At 32.3% G+C, this 24,437-nt stretch overlaps 1 protein-coding gene and 1 long non-coding RNA gene across 11 annotated transcripts in view; both read left to right on the top strand.

Moving 5' to 3' along the window:
- Tcmet (methoprene-tolerant) overlaps positions 1-23,262 on the top strand; it is a 213,084-nt gene extending 189,822 nt beyond the window's left edge. For all 10 annotated transcript variants that reach the window (XM_076415496.1, XM_076415502.1, XM_076415498.1 and 7 more), the window contains 7 exons: positions 14,289-14,375; positions 14,869-15,072; positions 16,489-16,720; positions 17,813-18,072; positions 18,132-18,320; positions 18,381-18,560; positions 20,317-23,262. In XM_076415496.1, the coding sequence (XP_076271611.1) occupies positions 14,289-14,375; positions 14,869-15,072; positions 16,489-16,720; positions 17,813-18,072; positions 18,132-18,320; positions 18,381-18,560; positions 20,317-20,382 (1,218 nt within the window). In that variant the 3' untranslated portion in view covers positions 20,383-23,262. The remainder of the gene's footprint in view (positions 1-14,288; positions 14,376-14,868; positions 15,073-16,488; positions 16,721-17,812; positions 18,073-18,131; positions 18,321-18,380; positions 18,561-20,316) is intronic.
- Positions 23,263-23,473: 211 nt separating this feature from the next.
- LOC143203878 (uncharacterized) lies at positions 23,474-24,183 on the top strand. The gene is made up of 2 exons (XR_013007459.1): positions 23,474-23,881; positions 24,036-24,183. It is a non-coding gene; the product is annotated as an uncharacterized LOC143203878 (long non-coding RNA).
- Positions 24,184-24,437: the final 254 nt, after the last annotated feature.

Raw genomic sequence — 24,437 nt, 5'->3', positions numbered from 1 at the left:
CAAAAAATAAACTTGCCAAGAGAACGGCGGATGTCTGAAGAAAGTCTCTTATTTGAGAACATTCTGCCAAATTAAATTGTTTAATGTTTTATTATTAATATCATTTTATTTTATTTTCTCTTTGATGTAATATCGACAGTTAATAATAATAATAACAGTCGGAACAGTCAACCTGAGAATTCGTGATGCCAGACGAAGATGTACGAATCCTTTCCTGTATAAATTGTGAGAAGGAAAAGGACGGAGATAATTGCTTGGAGCACTTAATATTATATGTTCTTATATTCTTCAACGGTAGTATAAGCATGACGGAGATGTATATATTCCTTCACGTACTAACCTTAAAAAAGAAAAGGAAAAAAATTATTACCGATTACTATTAATAATTTCATTTTAAAGGAAGTAGAATTACTTTTATATTTAAATGTTCTGTGGATCTGTAAAAAGGAATGGAATTTTTAATGTTTTATCGTATTTTAATATGTTAATTGCTATTTTTCAATAATATACTATAATATATATAGGTCATACAATGGATGATAACAATTATACAATTAAACAAAACCTGAAAACTAAAGATGTGCAATAACCATAAATGCTAAATAAAAAATTAAACATATACCTAATCATAGAAAAGAACTAATCTATGGCATAATTAAAAATGATCATACAATAACTACTAGAGCTTTTTTAAATAAAAGAAATGCTGTATTTATTATTGAACGGAAATATATTTTTAACACAAATCGAGAGAGTTAGAAACTAAAAAGTCAATCAAAAAAAAATTACTTATTATTGTCATAAAAACTAGAAAAATAATAAGTATTTTACTATTTATCTTTCATAATTTTAATCTTTATATATATATATATATATATATATATATATATATATATATATATATATATATATATATATATATATATATATTATATAATAACAGGACGTTAATTGATATTATAATTTTAATGACGAACAAAATTCGTCTCAACGAACTTAAATAAATAACCGTTCCAAATGTTGTCGGCGGTTATCTTTTCCAAGTTGTTTTTGTTTTAAAAGTTCCATTTAATTTTCCATCGACGAGAACATCATACCCTTAAATGAATCGGTAAAAGCCCATTTGTGCTTGAAAATTAACAAATTGAAGGCTTATATTCTTTACGTTTAAGGTTCGAACCAAGTTCCGAGACTTTGGCGAGGTTTTACGGTAATAAAATACTTTTGACAAAAAAATTGAACCGACTTCGAAAAATAAAAATGTTTTTATTATTATTGTATTATATTATTATTTTTGTATTGTTTTATTTTTGTATAATCAGTTGATAGCAGTTAAAATGTTGTAAATAGATAAATAGGTTTAGGTAGGATGCTGTCCACTCAGATGACGATGGTTCTGATTCAGGAGTGATATGCTGGATCCATGTTTCATCCATTGTCACATACCCAAACACTGCTCAAAATCATCAGCACGTTCTTTGAAACTTCTTTGAACTCTTGATTTTTGAAAGCTATATATACTCCTAAACCTAATCGAATGCTATTGTAACTTTTACCTTTTTCCGTCAATTTTTGTTACTATCTTGCCAATGACAATGAACCATTTTGAAATATTCAAGTTTCATCAAGATACACAAATTCAAATAGTTTGTCTTCCTTGGTCTTATTTTATGCCTTCAAAAATTGAATTATTTTTAAGGCAATGTCTGAAAGTTCCATTAAACCTCCCCGAAGGTTATCTTTACACCATTTAAACCCTATGCAAGAGGATACGAAAGGATGTCTTACACCTTTCATATCCCAATACCCGCTAAAAAACTTTTTAAATAAAATTGTAGGGACTTATATTATTTAATATCATGAATAATTATCTCTCTAATGGATATTATAGGCAAAAAGGGACCTTCATTATCTCGTTCTTTTTCGAAATATTTTATTAAAGCCGCAAGCAATTTATGACCCTGACTATCTATTGTTTTCGGCATTTTCAAACGGAATGATATCATATATTAGGGAGCGATTTAAAATTTATCAAATTAATTAAAGAACGAAAGTAACGTTTGTCGGTTTTTAATCTGTAGTAATAATAACTAATATTCTGAATAATCTTGGGTACATCTGACAACCGGCCGCCGTCCGTTTGTCAGACGTATGCAAAGTTCTTTAACGCAATAGTGTTAAGAGATTTTAACTCTTACCTATAAATTATTGTGGCTGTATAATTAACTGTAGTTTTCAGATATACTATAATGTTAAAATACATTATATTTGATAACATTTTTGTTCAATTATTTTATTTAGATTAGAATTTTATTGTAGGTCGAATTCAAATTGAACTAAAACTCATAGTTGATGCGGCAACATTGCAATGTTTCGACGTCGCAAATATCCATGACGCATTATTAAAAAAATCGTTGAATATGCTATAATTTATTTAAAAATATTATGATTAGCAAAAACTAATCATATGTTACTCTAACTTTTACCTTTTTCCATCTTTGCATCCATTCCATCTTAATTTTATTATACACTTTTAAACATTGTATTATTAAAAGCAATGTTTCGAAGTTCTGTTAGACCTCTTCATGGATTATTTTTACACCATTTAATTTTAACACCATACATTTTTCCTGAGGGTATTTGAAGAGATGACTTACAGAAAGAGCTGCATATTCCTAAGTTGTCTATGAATATTTTCTAGAGTAAAAGTTAACTTTAAAATAATTGTATTCTTAGGTTTATATTCAAATATTGATTGTTACTGTTTGTTATTATACACATAATAAATTTAATATAACCTGTAATTATTATGGCCTTTAATTTGACAACTGGACGACTTTTGTAAGCTCGTATACATGTTCGGACGCATCAGACAGCATTTTTAACTAGAATTAAATGAGAAGGAAAATATTGTCTCATATTAAAACGAATTTTCAAACTGCAGTAGGCTATACATTATGAGTTTTGTTGTTTAATATGAAAAAATCTGTTGCTGAACACTTTTAGTGATGGTGCTCCGAAGAATCTATAGAATAAAGAAACTTAGAGGCGCATCTCCTATGTTAAAATTGGTTCTAAGTTACGCTCGGAATCCCCGTGTGAGGGCGCTTACGCATGAGCCGCATGACAGTTAGTTACGGCGGGAAATTTAAAAAAATTCGTTTAATTTTACTGGTAAAATAAGAAAATAAATATATTTAAATATATTTTATTGATATATTACAATTACATTAATTTTCCTTGACCATAAAGACATTGATATAATCATAGAGATATCTGCACTACCCAAAACACGTAATCCACTGATATAATCTTCTCTCTAATATTTAAAACAAACATTAAAATAAGATAATATAACTATTAATGGTTCTGTTGTATTATTTTTTAGAATCAACTAAATGAACAACCTACCTAAATTGAGGTACATTTTATCAAATATGACAACTGCAGTTCGGTCTATACAGTCGAATTTCTGATCTAACGACCAAAATTAGAGGTTACTACTCCAGCAGCAAAAAGGAACCTTATTCAGTATCTGCATTAATGTTCTTCTAGAAGGCAAGCAGAATATCTTCGATAACAGTTTATATCCTCTGCCACTGCATTTCAATAAGGATAAAGCCATTAGTTTTTCATCCAACCTGAAACGAAACTGATGGGACAGGCTGAGTTATCTGTAAATTTTTTTATTATTTAATTAATACATTGTTACTAGTCGTTTCCGTCTAACCTACAATTTGTCTTTATGATAACTTAAATCTAGGTATATAACTAGGAGGACCCATCGGACCTAACTCAGTCTCTGGTGAAATAATGTTTATACATGTCACTGCTGTATTTTTTATTATATGCACCTCACTACACAACACTACACAAGATCAGATGGTTTGATTCTTTCGAGTCTGTGTCCTGTTCTGGTGGTATCTAAAAGTTGTAGTATTTCAATATTCGTGTGAGAGTCGAGTCTTTCCTCTTGCCCCCTTGCAATTATCTTGATTTCTTGACTGACTGTGGGTATCTGAAGGTCTCGATATAGGTAATCAGTCCTATAGTATTTGGGTGCATAAACAATACCTCTCAGGACTTTGTTCTGAAAAATTTGTATTTTGTCTATGTTATTCTTTGCAGAACATCCCCATAACTAAACTCCGTATGTCCATGTAGGTTTCAGTATTTGATTATATAATAGCAATTTATTATGTACTGATAATTATGATTTTCTTCCAATTAGCCAGTACATTTTCCTATATTTCAATTCCAGTTCTTTTCTTTTCTTCTTTATATGTTCCTTCCAGCGAAGTTTTGCATCGAGATTCATTCCGAGATACTTAGCGTTGTTGCTATATGGAATAATAGTATTATTTAATGTTATTAGTGCTTGTACTGTCTGTTTATAGGTGAACTGCACATGTACAGATTTACTTTCATTAATTCTTATTTTCCAAACTTGTGTCCTATTATTTATATTGTCACTTGCTTGTTGTAATTTTCGTGAGGCTTCTTCACTATTGTCTCCCACAGCTATAATCGCAGTATCATCAGCAAATGTAGCCATCATGACATTTTCCATTTGTGGTATATCACAAGAGTAGAGTAGATACAGCATTGGTCCCAGTACACTTCCTTGTGGTACACCTGCTTTAGTTTCTTTTATTGTGGCGTAAGCTTCTTCTTGTTTGACTTTAAATATTCTGGTTGTAATGTATGATTTTAATAGTTCGGTGTGTTGTTTTGGTAGCGTTTGCTGTAGTTTATGAACAAGGCCTTCATGCCAAACCTTATCGAAGGCTTGTGCTACATCTAAGAATATAGCTGAGCATATTTTTTAACTTTCGTAAACTTTTTCAATAACATCTGTTATTCTGTGGACCTGGTCAATTCTTGAGTGCTCGTTAATAAACCCAAACTGATGTGTTGGTATTAAGTTTTTTCTCTCTATGACCGGTATTATTCTTTTCAACAGGAGTTGTTCAAAAACCTTAGATATTACTGGGAGCGGTGATATAGGTCTATAGGTTTTTATTTCGTTTGGTGACTTCCTAGATTTTGGGATCATTATAACTTCCGCCATCTTCCAAATGTCTGGAACATGTTTTAATTTAAATATCTGTAAATGAACATATAAATTTCAAGTGGGATATATATCTATCTCCTATATATCTATCAGCCTCAAAAAACTGATGTGATTTAATGTTGTCATTGGGGCATATGTCCTTTGTCTTGTAGTAAAGGTAAAGAAACTCAATAAATATTGCTTAATTATTTCAATGCAATAAATCATTATTATTTAACAAGATACTTACTATTTAAATTACTAGTAGGAATTACACCTTATTTCAGCCATGGCTTTCACAAACTTTCCTGGAGCTACATAGGAGATTATAAGAGATCCCCTTAAGGTTTTCTTTTTATTACACTAATAAATTAGAATACACAGAATAATCTAAAGTAATTGTCAGATATATATAAAAACACACACCGAAAAAGTTGACGTAATTAAACAATACAAATTATATCACCTGAAAATGACCGTTAACTGATTAGGTTAGAATTATTAATACCGAGGCCGAACGAGAGAGAAACATACATACAGCTGTTGCGTTTTCCCTTTACATTTGGCCGCGTAACGGGGATTCCGAAAAGTTTAACGTAGGACCCGATTTTTCCATATAACTTTCACTTCTAAATTTCTTTATTCTATGGTCGTATCTATCTAATTGTCAACGATTTAAAAGTAGTGATTGTGGTGAAGAAATGGCGTTATATACTTCAACCTATTAACATTTTTGTTGGAATGGTGTTTACCAACACGTAAATGGAGGACATAATGTGTGGTTTCCCATATTTCTTACAAATTAAACACCTTTATTATATATGACGAATTAGGAACTACAACATCTGATATTATTTGTCAATCTAGGGTCAATAAAAATGACGAAATTATTTATTTATCCACCTTTCATCGAAACTTGCCTATTGGTGCCTCTTTTTTCTATGCCTAGCGGTCATACTGACCAGAACTAGATATTAGAAGTAACTGTAACCAAACTAGAAAGAACTACGTTTAATTTAATTCGATTTTAAGTACCTCCTTGATTGCTCTTAATAAAAAAAATTAGAAACAATATTAACGTTTAATAAAAATCGAAAAAACAATAAGACTGTTACAGATTACAATATGAAAAAAACAAGACCGAAAAATGAGGTCGAATCTTCGAGCCCGTCGAATAGAAAATCGTTATGAAAGGAACAAATAAAAAAAGGTACTCAATTTATTTCTTATTGGTCAGATGTAATTTAAAAGCATTGAGCGCACACTAAATATGACCAGAATTTAAATGAAGCAATTAAGTTGTTATTTGAACAGCATCTATAAAATACTAAACAACATGTCAATCATTATTAATTTACAACGAAAAAAATGAGAATACTGGAAACGTAGACGGTAAAGTAAATAACTGTAACTTTATTTTATAATATAAAGGGGATGGATGAAATAATATGAACACCTGACTTATACGCCATATTTATTTATTAGTAATTTCCAACGGAATGTTCCAACGGATAAAATAGACGCCAAATAAAATAGATGACTATGCTAATGCACAGCTTGAATGTTTCTCAGCTGGAATAGTTAATGGCTAGAAGTCGCTGAGCACAAACAACCTTTTGTAAACTTACAGCTTCAGCTGCGATACCATTGCCGGAACTCCACTTAACTAAACTAAGAATCCTCTTGAGTAATTGTGGAACAATTACCAATCCAACGTTAATCTGTCTTCTTTTCTTGATAATTAATTTGATTCTAATTAATTGACCTAAAATATATGTAGAACATTATTGTAACATGTTTCAATTGGCAGTATCTGGGAATATAACAAAGCAGACATCTTTGTTACACTTAGACCTAGGCACAAAATTAAAAAAAAAACAATCTTGTCTATATACACTTTATTATCTCATCTTGGTTTACAGAGTTAGCCATAACATCTTTGACTCTATTATTTCTGATAGATGCAAAACAAAAATAATTCGGATAAATTGCTGCTACCTTAATAAGCATATTTTTAAAATGCAATATAACTTGACGCTATTCAAATGTTGATTGGCTTAGCGATACAAATCTTCTTGAACCGTAGGCACATTCTTAGCTTAGCTTAGCATAGCTTCATATTTTTGGTATTGTTCCATTTGAACACTTTTGGGTCTGGCCAATATTTTCACAACTATAGCTCATTTGTTGGTAACAAGGTGAAATATAGATTAACTTTAAAAGCTCTATGTATATAATTATAGACATACCAGGTAAAAATAATGCTGAGAATGACCTCACAATGGTTAATCCAAAAAAAAGGCCTTGAAAGGAAAACGATGCCTCACTATTTTCCTTTTTCATATACCAATAAAGCGTAAACAACTTTGGCTTAAACTTAGCTTAATGTATTGGCTCATAAGACGTAAATTCAAATTATCTTGGAATAATAAGATATCGCTGTGTAGGTCAGTTCTCTACGCCCATATGGACATATGGTATCAAATTGTGGGGTACTACTAGCAAATTCAACATACCAATCCTTAAGATATTCCAAAATAAAGTACCACATGCCATCGTTGACACCCCATATTGAGTCAGCAACCTGCGCGATATCCCACTGAAAACTAAATGCATTCACCAAACAATTACTACCCTCCGACCTGATTAATAGACACCTAAAATAGTTTTTAGAGTAACATAACAGGTCAATTGACAAGTCCCCGGCCTACCATAGTAAAACACATTTTTTGGCAAAATTAGTTTTTTTTTTTAGTCAACATAATTCCCTTCAAGGGTGATACACTGATTGTAGTAACCCTCCAACTTTTCGATAGCATTTTTGTAGTACGATTTGTCTTTTGCTTCAAAATAGGCCTCAGTTTCGTCGATCACCTCTTCATTCGACGAACATTTCTTCCCAACGGGCATTCTCTTGAGATCTGAGAATAGGAAATAGACGCTGGGGGCTAGATCTGGAGAGACTGACTACTACCTTTTTCAAGGTAGTCAATGAAAATTATTCCATGCGCATCCAAAAATACAGACGCCATAACCTCGCCAGGCGACTGTTGCGTTTTCCCACGCTTTGGAGCGGGTTCATCGTGTGCAGTCCACTCGGATGACCGTCGATTGGATTTCGGAGTGAAATGATGCAGCCATGTTTCATCTATTGTCACATATCGATGCAAAAACTCGGGTTTATTACGCTTGGTCATCTTCAAACACTGCTCCGAATCATCAACTCGTCGCTGTTTTTGATCAAAAGTGAGCTCGCGCTGCACCCACTTTACACAGAACTTTTTCATACCCAAATATTCGTGAATGATCTGATGTACACGTTCAGTTGATATCTTTAGACTATCTGCTATTTCATTCAGTTTCAATTTACGGTATTTCAAAATCATTTTGTGGATTTTTTAAATGTTTTCGTCGGTAACAACCTCTTTTGGGTGTACACTGCATTCACCGTCTTCGGTGCTCATTTCACCACGTCTAAACTTAACATACCAATCCTTGATGGTTGATTTTCCTGGGGAAAAAGTGTGTCCGGAAACTCGGCATCAAGCCAAGTTTTTGCTTCAACTGTATTTTTTCCTTCAAAAAGCAATATTTTATCAACACGCGAAATTCCTTTATCTATTATATCTTTATCTAATTTCTTTATATATTTTTTTCACAATAACAAAAGTTGCTTCATCCAAAATGCTATAATTCACGAACTAATGATCCGACAGCTGTCAAATTTATACACGCGTCTTTTGAGGGTTAGTGCTAACTAAATGACATGGATTTAATTCTAGTAGCGCGATCTATGTGTCAGACCGGGGACTTTTTCAAATGACCCGTTACAATAATAATTAAATTAAGTCTAACGAACGGCATCAGAACGAAATAATTTTGATTATCTATTAATCAGGAAAACAGAAAAAACGCTAAAACACTGTTCACACTAAGAAAGTGGCGCACAAAATAAAAACCAACGCATCTAGAAATGCATGCAACGAATGCAATTCAAGCAAATAATAAGTTCAAAATAACATTTTTAAATAAATTGCATTAAAAAATAAACAACAAAATAGTGGTCTAGACAGTGACAAACGTTGCTCTATTGATACAAAGAGAAAGGGTCAACACAAGACCATTTTAATGAAAAGAACACGTACACAATGAATAAAATAAAATCCACCATAGAGGAGTGAGGAACAATTTATAATTATGTCTACTTATTGTCACCACCTTTCACATAAATACACATTTCGTCACCAAATAAAACACACACACATATATCAACGAATACATAAGGTACAATTTTATGAACTATGAACAGTTAAAACCCGAATTTATATTTGAAATCAATTTGTCACGACCTGTCACGATATAAATTACTTTTTGTTTAAAACGTACACGATTTTTTGCCGGTGGTTGTTTGCATACCATTAATATCGAGGCTGATGTGTGGCGAGCATGAATGAAAAAAAGAGACCATTGATCAGTAATCGTATTATAATTTTTTTCATTCTTGCGATGAGGAATTTTAATTGGTCTCCAGTCCGGCTGGTAAAATGAATAGAGGATGTAAATGTCTTTATTTGTGTTCGGGACAAGTTATTAATGATATACGAGCAGATATTAAAACCTGTACGTATGTACGAAGATCAATAATTTAAATGATATCAGCGGTTACCAATCTTATAGAAGAAATAAATGCTCGTTGCTGTTTAACAGCACACAAGACGAATTTTAACGAAAATGGAAATAAGCGGTGACTTTCTTGATCTGGTTAGGCATTATTTATTACTAAAAACTATCACCATAACCAAGAAAATTCTTTGCAACATCAAATTCAATGGTTAAGAAATTTTTTCCTGAGATCGATTATGATCGTTCGAACAGAAGTGGTTCCAAACATTCAGGTGGTCCAAAACTCATGGAATGATATTGAAAGATCAGAGAATGAAAGTAGGTGCGGTGGCTGAAGCCGTAAGTATCTCAATTGAGCGGGGACATTCTTCCACTCAACCATATGCACAACTTTGTGACTTCTTCAAAGAAGCACTTGATGATATGCAGCCTCAACCCGAATGATTTGTACGCCATTTCACGGTAAAGACCAGAACAATCAAAACGGTAGGTTTCTCTGGGTTAACGTAGTCCAAAGAAGATCAAGTTATGTCTGTCGGCCGGCTACAGGTTTTTAGAATGCACAAGGCGTCATTATTAATAATTTTCTTCTATAATTCCTCACCCAATACGAAGGCGCAAAAATGTTAAATAACTTGTGTTCTTTTGCGGATATTGGAGAACCTTTTCGATAGCTCCGTGGTTTGGAGCTCTTTTATTTGTTTGTTAGCACTAGCGATTGACGGACTGCTGATTGCTCACAGCTGCCAATTTCAGTTAGACTTGGACGTAAATAAGCACTCATAAATACAGTCGCAGACGACAGTAAAAGGACTTCAGCGTATGTGATGATGGACCAGAACTACTCATGCGCATTTATTCTAAAGTAGCTTGACAGATTTCACAGCCACGCGTTGTTGTTTACGAGAGTTGTGGTTAGAGAGTAATTTTTAGGTTAATTTTATTTTTACAAAAGTTTTTTAAGGTAATATAATGATTTCTTATTTAATACAGAAAATTAACAGCAAGCAAAGCCAAAATAAATGTATAGCACTAATTTTATAGATTACTATGGAACACTCGAAAAAAAAAATCATCACTTTCGGATTTTACATATATTTCAAGAGATTAACAAAAAGCAAATGTTTAAATGAAAAGTCTTGCGTGAAGATATAGTTAATAGAAATCATGAAATAAATTGATAAGATAAGATATCCAGGCTTTGTGATTTATTATTTCTTTCGGTTTATATAACTCTTCGGAGCAGTTAAATAGTACAGAAAAATTTAAGCAATATGTCGTATAACAACCTAAAGAGTTGTATAACACGTACAACTTTTTAGGAGATTGTTTTCGCAGCATTTTTTTCGGAGTAATACCTCCATAAAGTAAACATCCACCAGCTTCATAAATTGGGTTTTGTCTGTTTCATTAATAATTTTTCTCATTTTCTCTTTCATTTGTGCTCTAAGTTCCGGATTTTTTATTTTCCTTTTGCCTCGAATGTTCCTTATAACATGGTATGAACATTTGACTTGCTTTGAATGGATATAGGTTTGACCTGATTAATTTTATTCTTCCTGGTGTCTCGGTTTCATTTTCTATCAATCAGATTTTTTTTGATACAGTAATTAGAATCAAATTACCGTGTGAACATATTTTGAGGATCTGACCTAGAAATTAATTTAATTTCCCTCCAATTTTGAAAATACGTTGAAGTATACTTGAGCAATTATTTACGCGATAATAAAAATAAATATTGAGATAAAAAAATAGTTAACGACACTGTGTTTATCTTAATATTTATACGAGGGTCATTCAATAAGTCATCGGAAGAAGAACACCACATAATTTACATAGTTTTTTTTTAATATTGGAAATAAAAAAGTCACTGGGGATGCGGTTTGATGAGTATTGTGAATGTAATAATTACGACTTTAGCTTCATAGTTTTTGGCCAGCGAAACTGACTGTCTTGATGAAAGAAGATCAATTTCTCTTTCGAATGGGGAAATCTTTCTTGATTTCTTCACTCAAGCATTGCAATACTGATGCATAGTAATCTCTACTTATATTCTTTATTGTTCTCTTGACTTAAAGGGTCTACAATTATTGCTTTCAATAAAAACAACAAAAAGCGACGGTTTTGTCTATTCTTTTATCTCTGTAGTCTAGTAATGTATCCACATTTCGGATATGTTTATGTCTAAATATAAGTCATCAAAATTTCAACAATGGAGCGCTAAAATAGCCTCAGACCAAGACGTCAAGACTGTTTTCTTACGCCTAGTTTTTCGTGCAAGGTTGGTTGATATATTTAGTTTCCAAATGCTGATGAAAAAGTGCTTTTTAAAATGAGAAATGACCAATATATTTGCAAGCACTTAATAATAAGTCCTACTAACAAACGACCTGACGAGTGACAAATTTTATTTTGAAACAAAATATAGGAAAACATATCTTTTCTCTTCCGTACTAGCTGATTTATAAAAATAATCATTGGTACTTTGTATTAACTGTCATTTACTTTCACATTTATAGGCGTAGATCCATGATTCCTCATCAGCTACAATGTTATGTACTTAATTTTTTTTTCAATTTATATAGAATCTAAAGAAAACAAACCATTCTTCTAAGCTATTTTTTATACATTTATCGAATATTTATACTCGTTTTGCACGTCATCACTGCTTTTTTGGCACTACAAAGGCCTTTTGAAGATTCCTACAACTTTTATCTCTAAGCAATTGATAGTCATGTTAGAAACTCAGCATCTCATAGTGACGCAAAATGGAAATCAGCGGCAAAACTATAAAAGTTATGGAATGGGAAATGGTTTTAATCACAAGAACTATAAATTTACTTAAACAAAGAAAAAGGCAACTGGTTGAATAACGATCCCAAGGATTCTAATCGATTACAGAACAGACCAGTCCCTTGTCCCCCAATCCCCATTTAGATAGTTTTAAACTAGCTGGCAGATAACACAAATAAATTAATGAATGTCATAGATATTGTCATAGAAATATATTGTTGAAAACCTTAAACAAAATTTTCCCTGAATTCTGAACACTTGTGACACATGTTCACTTAATATCAAGTCTCAACATATAAGTACTACCCCTCGTGTAATAAAATTTGAAAAATTGAAACAAAAGCACAGAATTTTGGAACGTGATGTAAACATTTACTGATATCCAGATAAGTGATAAATATCAATTATATGCATAGGACACTTGAAAGTAATAGACGTAAAACTAAAAATTACGCAAATATTAACTTGAAATTCGAAAACAATTTTTACAACACATGTCTATGATTTAATAAACAAAAAATAGTATAATTATTCTATCTACATCGCTCACACACACATATTACACAAATTAATCTCTCATCAATTTACACAATTCACGAAAACAATCAATTATAAACCAAAAACAATATATGCGAAATATTTATTTAGCACTTAATGACTGGATGTCTACGATAAAAGTAAATAATTAATATTTTTAGTCGCATTCATGAGAAACATCGCGTGGTAACAGTAACTATCAGGTGTGGCTGTTGGTAGTTCTTTATTTTCTTCAGAAGTCGCCCTGAAACAACGGTCACTTGATACGGTCTGATATTTAATACCTCTTTTAACCGACTTCAAAAAAGGAGCAAGTTCTATGTTCGGCTGTATATTTTTTTAATGTGTGTTCGCCGATTTCTCCATCTATTATAGATCGATTTTCAAAATTCTTTTTTTATTCAATAGAGTGCAGTCCTGAGATGGTCCCATTGGAACCAAGTCAGGATCTTATGGGGGAAGGGGGGAAATCGTATTCTTCATCATACGGACTGCACCTTTACTTGGTCCACCCATTGTAATAGTTAATAAAATAACTGCGTAATTTATTGAGTAAATATCTAAGACTAAAAAGAAAAAATAATCAATTTTTAACACACAAAAAAAAGTTTTAAAACAAAATATGTGCATAATAATCGTTGTAATAACTAAATAAAAATAAACAAAAATCTTATTTCACTTATCTACGTATATACGTATTTTATATTCTACTATATACATACAATTTAGCTCAATACCTACCTAAACTTATTTATCTATTTACAGTATTATTTTAACTACTACCAACTGATCACTTTCAAGTCGGTGCGGAACCTAAACAATACCAAAATAATAATATAATTTTGTGTCATATACACAAAATTAAATTACGAGAATAAAACAAAGCGAATTTGTTTCATTAAACATTGGCAATTAGTCGAAAAACTTTGTTTTGGCAGCGTTGGATTACCCATACTTGCACCCGATAAATCCAAATAGGCTTTATTATTCACTGACAAATCAATCTCTCTAATCTTAGAAGTTGGGAATATCTTTTACAACTTCCATAGATGTAGGAGTGATATGAAGATATATGATTTTTAATTGCGAACGTATTGACAGAATATATAGACAGCAATGTACTATATGAAATAAACTGCTGTTCACTTTTCTTACGAACTATTTCTTTATGAGAACTACGAGTGATCTGGAACATTTCTTGGAACTTTTTCGTTTATTTTTTCTTTAAATAACTGTGTCGTAAATATCATTTGGAATCATCATTTTCTTTTATTATTTTCAGGCAGACTTGATGGGCGAGTCCTTATATTCAGTCACTGCTGAAGAAGATCGAGACCGTTTGAAGACATACCTGCAGTGTGAAGGAGAGGTAAGTCGAACGTAATTAATTTGCAGAATTGAAATCGCTAGTTTTTCTTTCCCTTAAGGGATGAACTGAACATACATACCTAAAGTGTACTCGTCTACTTGTGATCATAGAAAAGAGCAACGTTTCATTAAATATTTATTAGGAAAACATCCGTTATTACTACTCAGATCATGGTAACCCATGTGAACTTTTTCACACGTGAAGAGAACAATTTTTTTTTAATAATTCAATTATTTCTCAAAGTTGTAATCGTCAAAATGGTATCGAAAATGATAGTAAACTATGGACCGAAGCTTATTTTTTCTTACGATATTATCCCTAAATAAATCTGAGTAAATAATTATGTAATGAACTGTAAAATAAGCTGAACTAAAATTAAAGAAAAAAGATTAATGTTTGGCATTAATGTTATTGGTTGCCAACATTCTAATAAAATAATTTAAAAAATAAGTGGTCAGTGTTTTTTAATATGTGTGTTATTCTAAAATTACAGTTAGGTCAAAGCTGGAGGAAATATTTCAGCATACGCATCAAAAGAGCTGGACCCCGATCTGAGCCCGCTGTCTACGAATGCATCAAGATGATGGGCATACACAAACACCTGCAGCCGAACAACAACGGCAGCAGTACCACCGTAGCCACTGCCAACAACATGATTGCGTCGACTTCGTCTTCTCCAGCACCTTATAATTCTGAGGTAATCTTTTTTTATTTATATTAATGTGTGTATGTATGTGTGTGTGAATGTGAATCAGCGTTCGATTGAATCATCATTTCCACAGTATTCTTTATTACTGCCCTATATTTGCTCCCATTTTTGCTGTCCTTTAATTAAAAGAGATCACATCTCATCATAAGTCTCAAGATATTAAATATAAAAAACTCTTCAACCAAATTACACGACATCAATCGGAACAAGTGATAATCTAAGGGAGCAAAATCTGGTGAATACCGTGGAAAGTATGTTTTGTTCGTTCCAGTTTTGTCGACCTACAAAATTATTTTGTCGATTTTCTACTCGTACATACCATTCTTCTCTCAATGCTTAGCCCAAACGCATCAAATTTGGTGATCAAAGTTCTCCGATGATGGTTTCTTTCGGTCTAAATAGGGACACAAAGGGCATAGTAACGCTTTGACCTTTGAAGTTTAATGTGAAGTTCAATAGTGAAGCAGGATCTCAAACTATTTTGTTGGATATATAAATAATTGGTTGGATGAGCCTACATGCAAGGCCCTCATGTATATATGGTTGCATAGTCGATATTAAAGTAGTTTCCTGTAAATTGTAATGAGCGCTGCGGCGCATGCTCGTACTAATGCTATCCGGACGGGATGAAGATCCCGCCATCTTGATTCATTCTCTGTTGGGGCTTTGACCGAGTGGTTTGTTGAAATAAATAGAGAGCGACTCAGTTGAATACAGTGTTTTAATTGCCCAAACACCTTCACCAAATCGATTCTACAACACCGGTTCTAACAATTTATTAAATTTTAGAATGACAAAAAGCTTAAACTGATCAATCTTAATATTAATCTGCACTCAGCCACAGACATCTTATCTTACAGATAAACAGTTGTAACACACTAAACTTGCATTACTATCATAATTTAATGAAAGATCAGATGATTTTAAGTCCTAAGAAGGTAGATGGAGGAAGCCTAATGTATTGGACTGCTATAGGTTTTGAAGAAAGGACAGAAATAAAATTCACTTCCGGGAACACATATTACCAGTCAGAATGTTGAAAAATTAAAAAAACTGATGAGTGAAAATACTTAGATCAAGATTATGTTAAAAACCTAAATAAAAACTGCCAAAGGGCCTGATAGAAGTTGTGAAATATGGAGAAGGATGTACTAATTACTCAAAATAAAAATTTAAAATATTCATCGGTTTTTTTATACTTTTTTTATCTAGCTCTGGTACAGTTTTGTCGTGTCCTTCGAACGACATAACTTTACACGCAAGCTATAAATACTATAACTGTAACCGCTATAAAACAGTAACTCTCTTTTTGTAATGTTTACATGTACATCATCACTAACCCCTTTAAGCATTTTCTATTTTTACAATATACAGCATAATCAACTAATAACAATTTTGTTATAGATTTTCGTGTTTTTCGCAAAGATATTCCGTCCCGAACCCCAGGTGGCCATATTGCAGGCCGCCACCAGGGACGAGTACATTACGCGTCATCTGATCGACGGCAGGATCATCAATTGTGACCACAGAATATCCCTCATCGCCGGCTACATGATAGAGGAGGTGACCGGTCACAGCGGGTTCATGTACATGCACCGAGAGGATGTCAGATGGGTCATGATTGCTTTGAGACAGAGTAAGTATTAATATACAATCAATTGACAATAGGACATCATCAAATATTAGGCCTATAAAGTAGTTTTAATAAAAACAACACATTTTAATAACATTTTTCAAAATGTGGAATTTTGTGCCTGGAAACGTCATTACACAAAATGAAACACACATCTTTTGCTTGTAGAGACTGATGATGAGCATAAGAACATGCGAAATGTTGTTTCGACAGTTCCAATGTTGCCGTTTCAAGTTCAAATGTTTGCCCATGTAGGCCAAAAACTTAATAAAATGTAACGAAATAATAATGAAAAATGCATTTGTTTTAAGAATACCATAATAATTAAGAACCAAAAATAATGTTTATTACCTGGAAAAACCGGTCCATTGACTAAAAGGCCAAATCGCTTTGGACGCAAGACCATACTGTGTCTGAAACTGTTGAAATCTAGAGACACAGTTAATACTAATGACTACCGACAACAAATAATCAATTTAAACTGTTCATTAATTGAAAAACATTCACAATATGTTCAAAGACATGATAAGGTGATTTTGCAGCATGACAACAAACCAGTCTCATACAGCAAAACCAGTTAAAGAAGCATAATTTGGATGGGAAATTTCATCGCACCCGCCTTACTCCCTACATGTGGCTCCACTGACTACTACCTTATCTCATCAGTAGGACACCCGCTTGTAGAATAACATTTCTTCGAAAAAGGAATTACCGACACACCTGGTATTTTAATCAAGAATCTCTATTGATGAAAATGCGATGTTTCATTGTAGAGAATTGTTAAATAATCTAACCTAACTAAAATTCGATATTTTCAACGATTTTCTACATAAAATAACAATGACAAAAAATAAAAGGCATAATGGACTAACTCGAAAACATAGAACATTGAGGCAAATTATCAACAAATGAAAATATGATCAGCATACGTGCAGTTGCTTACCATTAAGATCCAAATTAAACGAAAATAGAATTTAAAAGGAAAAATGTATCAAGCAAGCACTTAATATGTAAGCCAAATGAAAGAAAAATCCGTAAAGATACTGAAGATGAAAATATAAAACCAAAATACAACAATATGTATTTATTTTTCAGTGTACGATAAGGGCGAAAGCGAAGGCAGTTCCTGCTACCGCCTGAAGTCACGAAACGGCGAATTTATCTATTTGAAGACCTCCGGGTACCTGGAGATTGACGATCAGGGAATCGTGGAGAGTTTCGTCTGCGTGAACACGCTCGTAGGCGAGGACGAGGGCCGGCTGAAGATCAAGGAGATGAGGAAGAGGTATGCTGCGATGTTTAGCAGTTCATTGGCGAATCTATGCTATGACAGCTCCGACGATGAAATATGCCAAGTAAGTAGACGATTATTCGACGCCAGGTCGTCGTTATTCCAAGTTCTTTGTGATTACAGGCACGCATCATGGGATGCTCTCCCGATTCTCGCATGGATATCACCGAAGACCCCATTCTGGTACAGCAGGCCATCCACGAGCTGATGCAGAACCTGCCGTCGCCCGGCATGGACGACATGGCGATGGCTTCGCATACCAACAACAACCAGAACTCGCCAACCTGCGGTGCTAAGGAAATCAGAAGAACCGTAAGTGAATAACAACATCCAGAGGCTCAAGCACCACTGATCTTATGTTATTTTCTCAAGGTGCCCTCGAAAAATCCTCACCTGAAGCTCAAGACTAACAAAAGGTCGGCGTCCATGTCCCCTGATCACATCAAGAGACAACGCATCAACAGCCTGGATTCGGATTCGTCACAAATGTCGCCTGTTAGTCCCTCCATTTTAGCCTATTCAAAAGGCTCGCCTGTAAATAAGATTCAAAAGGTAAAGTAGTTATTTGTTATGGTTATGCTAGAGTAAATTAAATAAAGATTATATAAATAATCTGTAATGGACCACCACAGAAATGTTAGGTATCTGAAAAGGGAATCCAGTTTTTTAATGTTTAATTAAAATATAGGGTTCTTCATATTAATTTTATAACAACAATTTTTGTAAAATTATTAAGATTCTACTATAAGAGGTAGAAAAAATGTGAATACTTTACTATCCTCTGCCTCAGAACTGTTTGCTATGAAGTTGAACGAAGATCTAATTCAATTTTTTAACAATAACTTATCACATATTAACTTATGACAGTTTAATTAAAGACAGGTCTAGTTTATTTCTCCTTTGTTTTTTTTTTCATGTTTTTATTGCCACAATTGCATTTAACAAATAACTGATATAAAAGCGTAGATATATTTTCAATAATATATATATCATTGCCAAAAGTGACCTTTCAATGAACCTTTGAAGTGGAAGAACAAACTTGGCTGTTTCAGATCTCCCAACAAAAAATTTTTGTAAAAATGTATGTAAAAAAAGATTAAGCTTTTTAAAAATAACATAAAAAACATGGATAACATTTTCATGTTCCTAATATCATTAATTTATGCCCTAGGTTATAATTAGGTTTAGGAAAAAAAAAATACAAATGAATATACTATTGATTATTGGCAGGGAAAACATGGATAATGAGAAATGAATAGGATTGAAGGACATATTGACTGAAATATTAACTAAACTTTAATACTTTATCAATCACTGTTAAGGAAAATTGTATAAAGAAATACTATGATATAATAATTTATACAAAAAAAAAGATGATAGTACATTAATAAAATCAGAGTATAATGAATTGATTGGTTTAAAAAACACATACAGAAAATGTAAAAAATGACTACTTGCAAAATAGAGATATTAGAGTCAAGAGATAATTAATTAAAATTAGCCAATTATATCACGATTTCCTGTCTTCTTTATCACCATTGTTAAGGTCACCACAAACTTTTTCTTTGAGTATTTGGTGGCCTTTGGCAGAGGATTCATTCAAATTAAACTACAAAAATAATGAAAGCTGAAATTGCCATTTTAAACCATTATGTAAACAATCTATGTTTTCATATATCTTCCCCGACTTGATATCTTTATAAGACCAACTACACCAGGAAGCATCCTTTAATATGTGGGTGATCTCATTTTCAGTACGGTCAGATATTTTTGTGAATTCTGTTAAACATACCCTGTTTTAATATTAAACTGCTGTAATTTTCTCACTGCGTCTCCTCCAAGTATGCAGTCAAGTTTTCTTACACGGTACAGTTCGCCGAAATTGAGAGAGGAGCAAAATATTGCTGAGTCTCATATTAAAATTACTACCAATTTATTCCCAATTGTAATAACTGATTTTGGAAAAATCAAGTCATCCATGAATATTATCTAAAGTGTATTGCAAATTAGTATTTATCTTTATAAAAAATTAATATAGCTGTCTGTACATGGCTGTTTGTTTGGATTGAATAATTTAGTTTGGCAGTAAAACAAGTATTATCATCCAATTACTGATTTTGTGGTGATATGTTATTGTATCTGAAAAATATTTAAAAGATAAAATAATTCAGGAGATATCATTCGAAATTCAAATTTTTTTAATAATATTTAGGTGTATATATATATATATATATATATATAGTAATAATAATTTGTTTTTTAACCATCCTGTAAAGCACAGCTAATGTGATTTATTTATACTTTTCAGGTGGAAGAGGAATATTCGAAGAAATCGTCGGATATCGCGCTACACCAACAGCATCACCCAGCGTAAGACCACCCGTTTACATTGAGTAATAAAAGAAGACTGATAATAAGCCATACTTAAGCGAGAATTGATAGAAGATACCCTAGGAGAAAAATAAAACAAAGAGCTCAGACTGAGTCACTATTAAAACTTTCACGCGACTTTTTGTTTTTTTTTTGTGTGCGCGACGCATCTTCTGCATTCTGTCGGAGTAGGGAAAGGGCGCCGCGTGAGTCTGGGTGCACACAGTGCTCAGGCACAATCGACGACCATGGACGATCGCAGTACTGATCGAATGAATAATTTAGTACACACTGCCTTCCAGTTGATCGACGACCAAACCAGACACGACTGATTCTAATGCTATGGCATTTTTTACTATGAAAAAAAACCTTTTTCTCCGAAACTCCTATCCCCACCCCCCAACTATCCAAATGATGCCCGTTACCTGGTAATAAAACCCTCAGCAGCGAACTGCACTGAAACCTGATAGTTGTTAAGCGAGAACTTGTGCTGACAGCGGTCGAGTTTGTTCATTGAGGCAGTTGTTTCGTTTTATCATTCCTTTGGAACATTTCGTTATAATCGACCAGACAATAAGCACCCATCTCTTTTTTCCCGCGGGAAAAAGCAACAACAGGAACAATATTAATCGCAATCGAGCCACACTCACCCACTTGATCAAATATTGCCTTGGTGCTGTCGAAACAAGTTCAACATAATTGACTTTAAGTTTACTGTAGGCGTAAGTATAAAATAAACATATAAAACTTGTACAGATTTTTATTCTCGTAAATATTTGTTATATGATATATTTTAATGTTAATCGATAGTATTCCTGTGATTGTAAAAAAATAAGAACACCCTGTGGTTCCTCGAACGACATAAACATCAACTGAATCGATGGGTAGCGGGAGAAGGGGGCATTTTTTATGATTTTTTTTTTGAATACTAAGATAAATTTACCTAGGAAATTGTTAATTTTTAGGCTAATTGATCCTACAAAATTTTATTTGTAGATTCTCTAGTGTTATAAGTTGTGGAATTTGGGATGGTCGATTATTTTTTATTATTTAGGCTCAAATAAATTGTGTATATATTTTATTGTATCACCACTTTGAATGCCGTTAATCAACTGTGAAACAAAATAACGCTTGAGACTTAAAGCTGAGTTTAATCTGTTGTCGTTTGATATCAATATTCTGGCATGTAAAATACAGGACAATGTTAACACAAAACAGAATGTTAATTAACATTAATTTTAATCGTAATAATTCAGTATATTTTAAATGATAATACACCAACTGTTTTGGCTTCAATCAAGAGGCTTACAACATTTTTTAAACTATTTTAGTAAATGTTAAAATTGACGGATCAGTCTTTTTTCTGTATTTACATTTATTACCCCAAATACACATTATTTGTTATATCTCTGGTAAATTGATATTAACATTATTGTATATTAAAATATAGAACAATGTTAACATTAAAAGGAGTATTGAAAAGTCAAATCTAGAGGGTTGCCTTTTTCCTAGACCTGACGTTACCGAAGGTACACATTCTTTTGTTATATCTCCGGTAAGTTGATCTAAACATCCCTGTGTATTAAAACATAAAGCAATGTTAACTTTAAAAGGAATATTAATCAAAATTTCAATTCTCAATCATTAATTTTATTGAAATTGAAGTAGTATGTTTTTAGCGATAAAAAATTGATCAAATCTAGAGGATTACGATTTTTTTTACTGTTTTGGTAAATGTTAAAATTGGAAGAGTGGCCTTTTTTCTGGATTTGATATTTATTACCCGAGATACACATTCTTTTGTTATATCTCTGGTTAAGTTGATATTAACATTATTGTATATTAAAATATAGAACAATGTTAACAGTAAAAGGAGTATTAATGGAAAATTCAATTTTCAACCAATTGTATGGAAATTCATTCAGTAATGATAAAAATGGATAATACATCAGCAATTTTGGCTCAAGTTTAACAATTAATTGATGACTGATTTTCATAGTAAATAGCGGCGATAGTGGTGAATAATTAGGTTTAAAATTTTTCAGTATAGTACAAGAATTGATCGTATAATGTTAGAAGGGTCGCGAAATTTTTGAAACTATTTTAATAGATGTTAAAAATTGCCGGGGGCCACTAGTTTTAAGTTGGACGAGTGGTCTTTTTTTCAGGGTTTAATGTTCATTACCCGAACGTTGTTGTTATTGTATCGGTTTGTTGATGTGATGGGTATAAGTAACCCTTGAACTGAACCTTGTTGTGCGCACAATGTTTATGTCGCTTCAAGAACCATCCAATTGTAACCCTGTTAAATGTACGCAAACGAGCAAAATGAATACGTTTACTACATGTAATTGTGGCGACTAGCTCACTTGTAAGCCCTTTTTTACTCGAGAAATTCGTTTAGGATTTATTTTATACGGAAAATTGTACCGAGCCTCTTTGCCTCGTAACTATACACATCAACCACGCACGAAGCATCTTCGTGTTCTTGTCGAATCGAACAGAAGTACCGGTTACGAGCCAAGGAACCTTTGATTTTTTCTGTAATTAGGTAAGGGAAACAAAAGTTCAAAACAGTGTTGGGTCCGTTCTCCATTTCTGTACCGAAATAAATGAGGATATTATCCTACTCATTCGGTATTCAACGGTATATATACTATGGACAACCACTGGTTTTGGATTGGCAAAATTTCAATTAACAAAAATGCTTTTCGGATGAACAGTGATTGTTGTATAGAGATAAGATTTCATTGTACACGACATGATCAAATGCGTGAGAGGGCGAAAGAGCGGTCTTTTACAAAGGCCAGCTGTTAGCTGTCTAAGTAATGTGTATGGATCACCAATATTTGTTTAAATAAAAGTCGTTTTTATTAAAACATAATATCGTTGTTTTATTTACTTATTTTCTTGAGAAAATGATGAAGGTAGTTAAACATTAGGAACTTCTTAAATTCCTTTTTAATTATTTATAAATGAAATTTGAACCATTTTATTTGACCTTAAAATTATTTCAGTTCTATACTGTCAAAATTTAAAAGTTTAATTATATTATCAAGTTTTCTTAGTTAAATTCAATTAGACGAATCATCAATCTTTGTCTTAAAAGTCTGGAATATGATTACATTTTAGTAGCTCTATGAATGTAGCAAATTAGTTCAATTATAGCAATGCCATGGAAGTAAGACGATATACAGTAACGATGGTGTCAGTAACTAACAATTTCTGAACTGTGATTTGATTGTATAAATACACAAACAAACATATTCTTAAAGGATAAGCTTTTTATATATATTCTAATTCAGGCAAGCCATGCTTGTTCCAAAAAGGTTTCACATGATTTGGTCATGTAAGTATTTTCAAAATTTATATCTATTTATATAGGAGATTTATTATTTCCATTCTATTTTAAGAAAGCCATAGCGGTTTGTATTGTGGGTGCATGGTGTTCATGGTACTTCTCTCAAAGTGCACCAGCTGTGCAACATTATTATTATTATTGAGTAAGTGCTTTGGCTTATATATAATTATAAAAATTATAATCCAAAAAGCTAAAAATTGTAAATAATAAAAGTTTAGTCTATGTGCGAGTATATATATTTTCATTAAAATTTTGGGAATATTTTTAATAAAACTAATTCTGTTTCGACATTGCAGGACCTGAAAACCTGCTGGACCACAGGACTGACAGTACAGCCTTTGGACTATATTGTAACCGTAATAAGAAATATTAATAAGCATATTGTTATATGTATTGTTATTAATGATATCTAACAATTAATAAATAAATATATAGATTACTCAATATTTTGTTTCACTATCTCGTCTTTAGAAACCCTTCCCAATGCCATCTTTATCAAGAAGTCACAAATTAGAATTATTATATTTGGCATATGTGAATATGTGATATAATAATGCATATAATGCATATGTGAATGTTGAAATTCGGCGAAGGTGCCAGAACACCACCATTCATAATATTAATACCAAATGCTATAACTCAATTAAAATAGAACACAGCCAACCAAACATACAACATACGATACATGAAGTTGCCAG

This window comes from Rhynchophorus ferrugineus, unplaced genomic scaffold (genome assembly GCF_030347505.1).
Source record: "Rhynchophorus ferrugineus isolate W39M unplaced genomic scaffold, kcgeb_rfMv2 rfM10, whole genome shotgun sequence".
Lineage (NCBI taxonomy): Eukaryota > Metazoa > Arthropoda > Insecta > Coleoptera > Curculionidae > Rhynchophorus > Rhynchophorus ferrugineus.
This window is presented reverse-complemented; position numbering and strand designations above follow the sequence as displayed.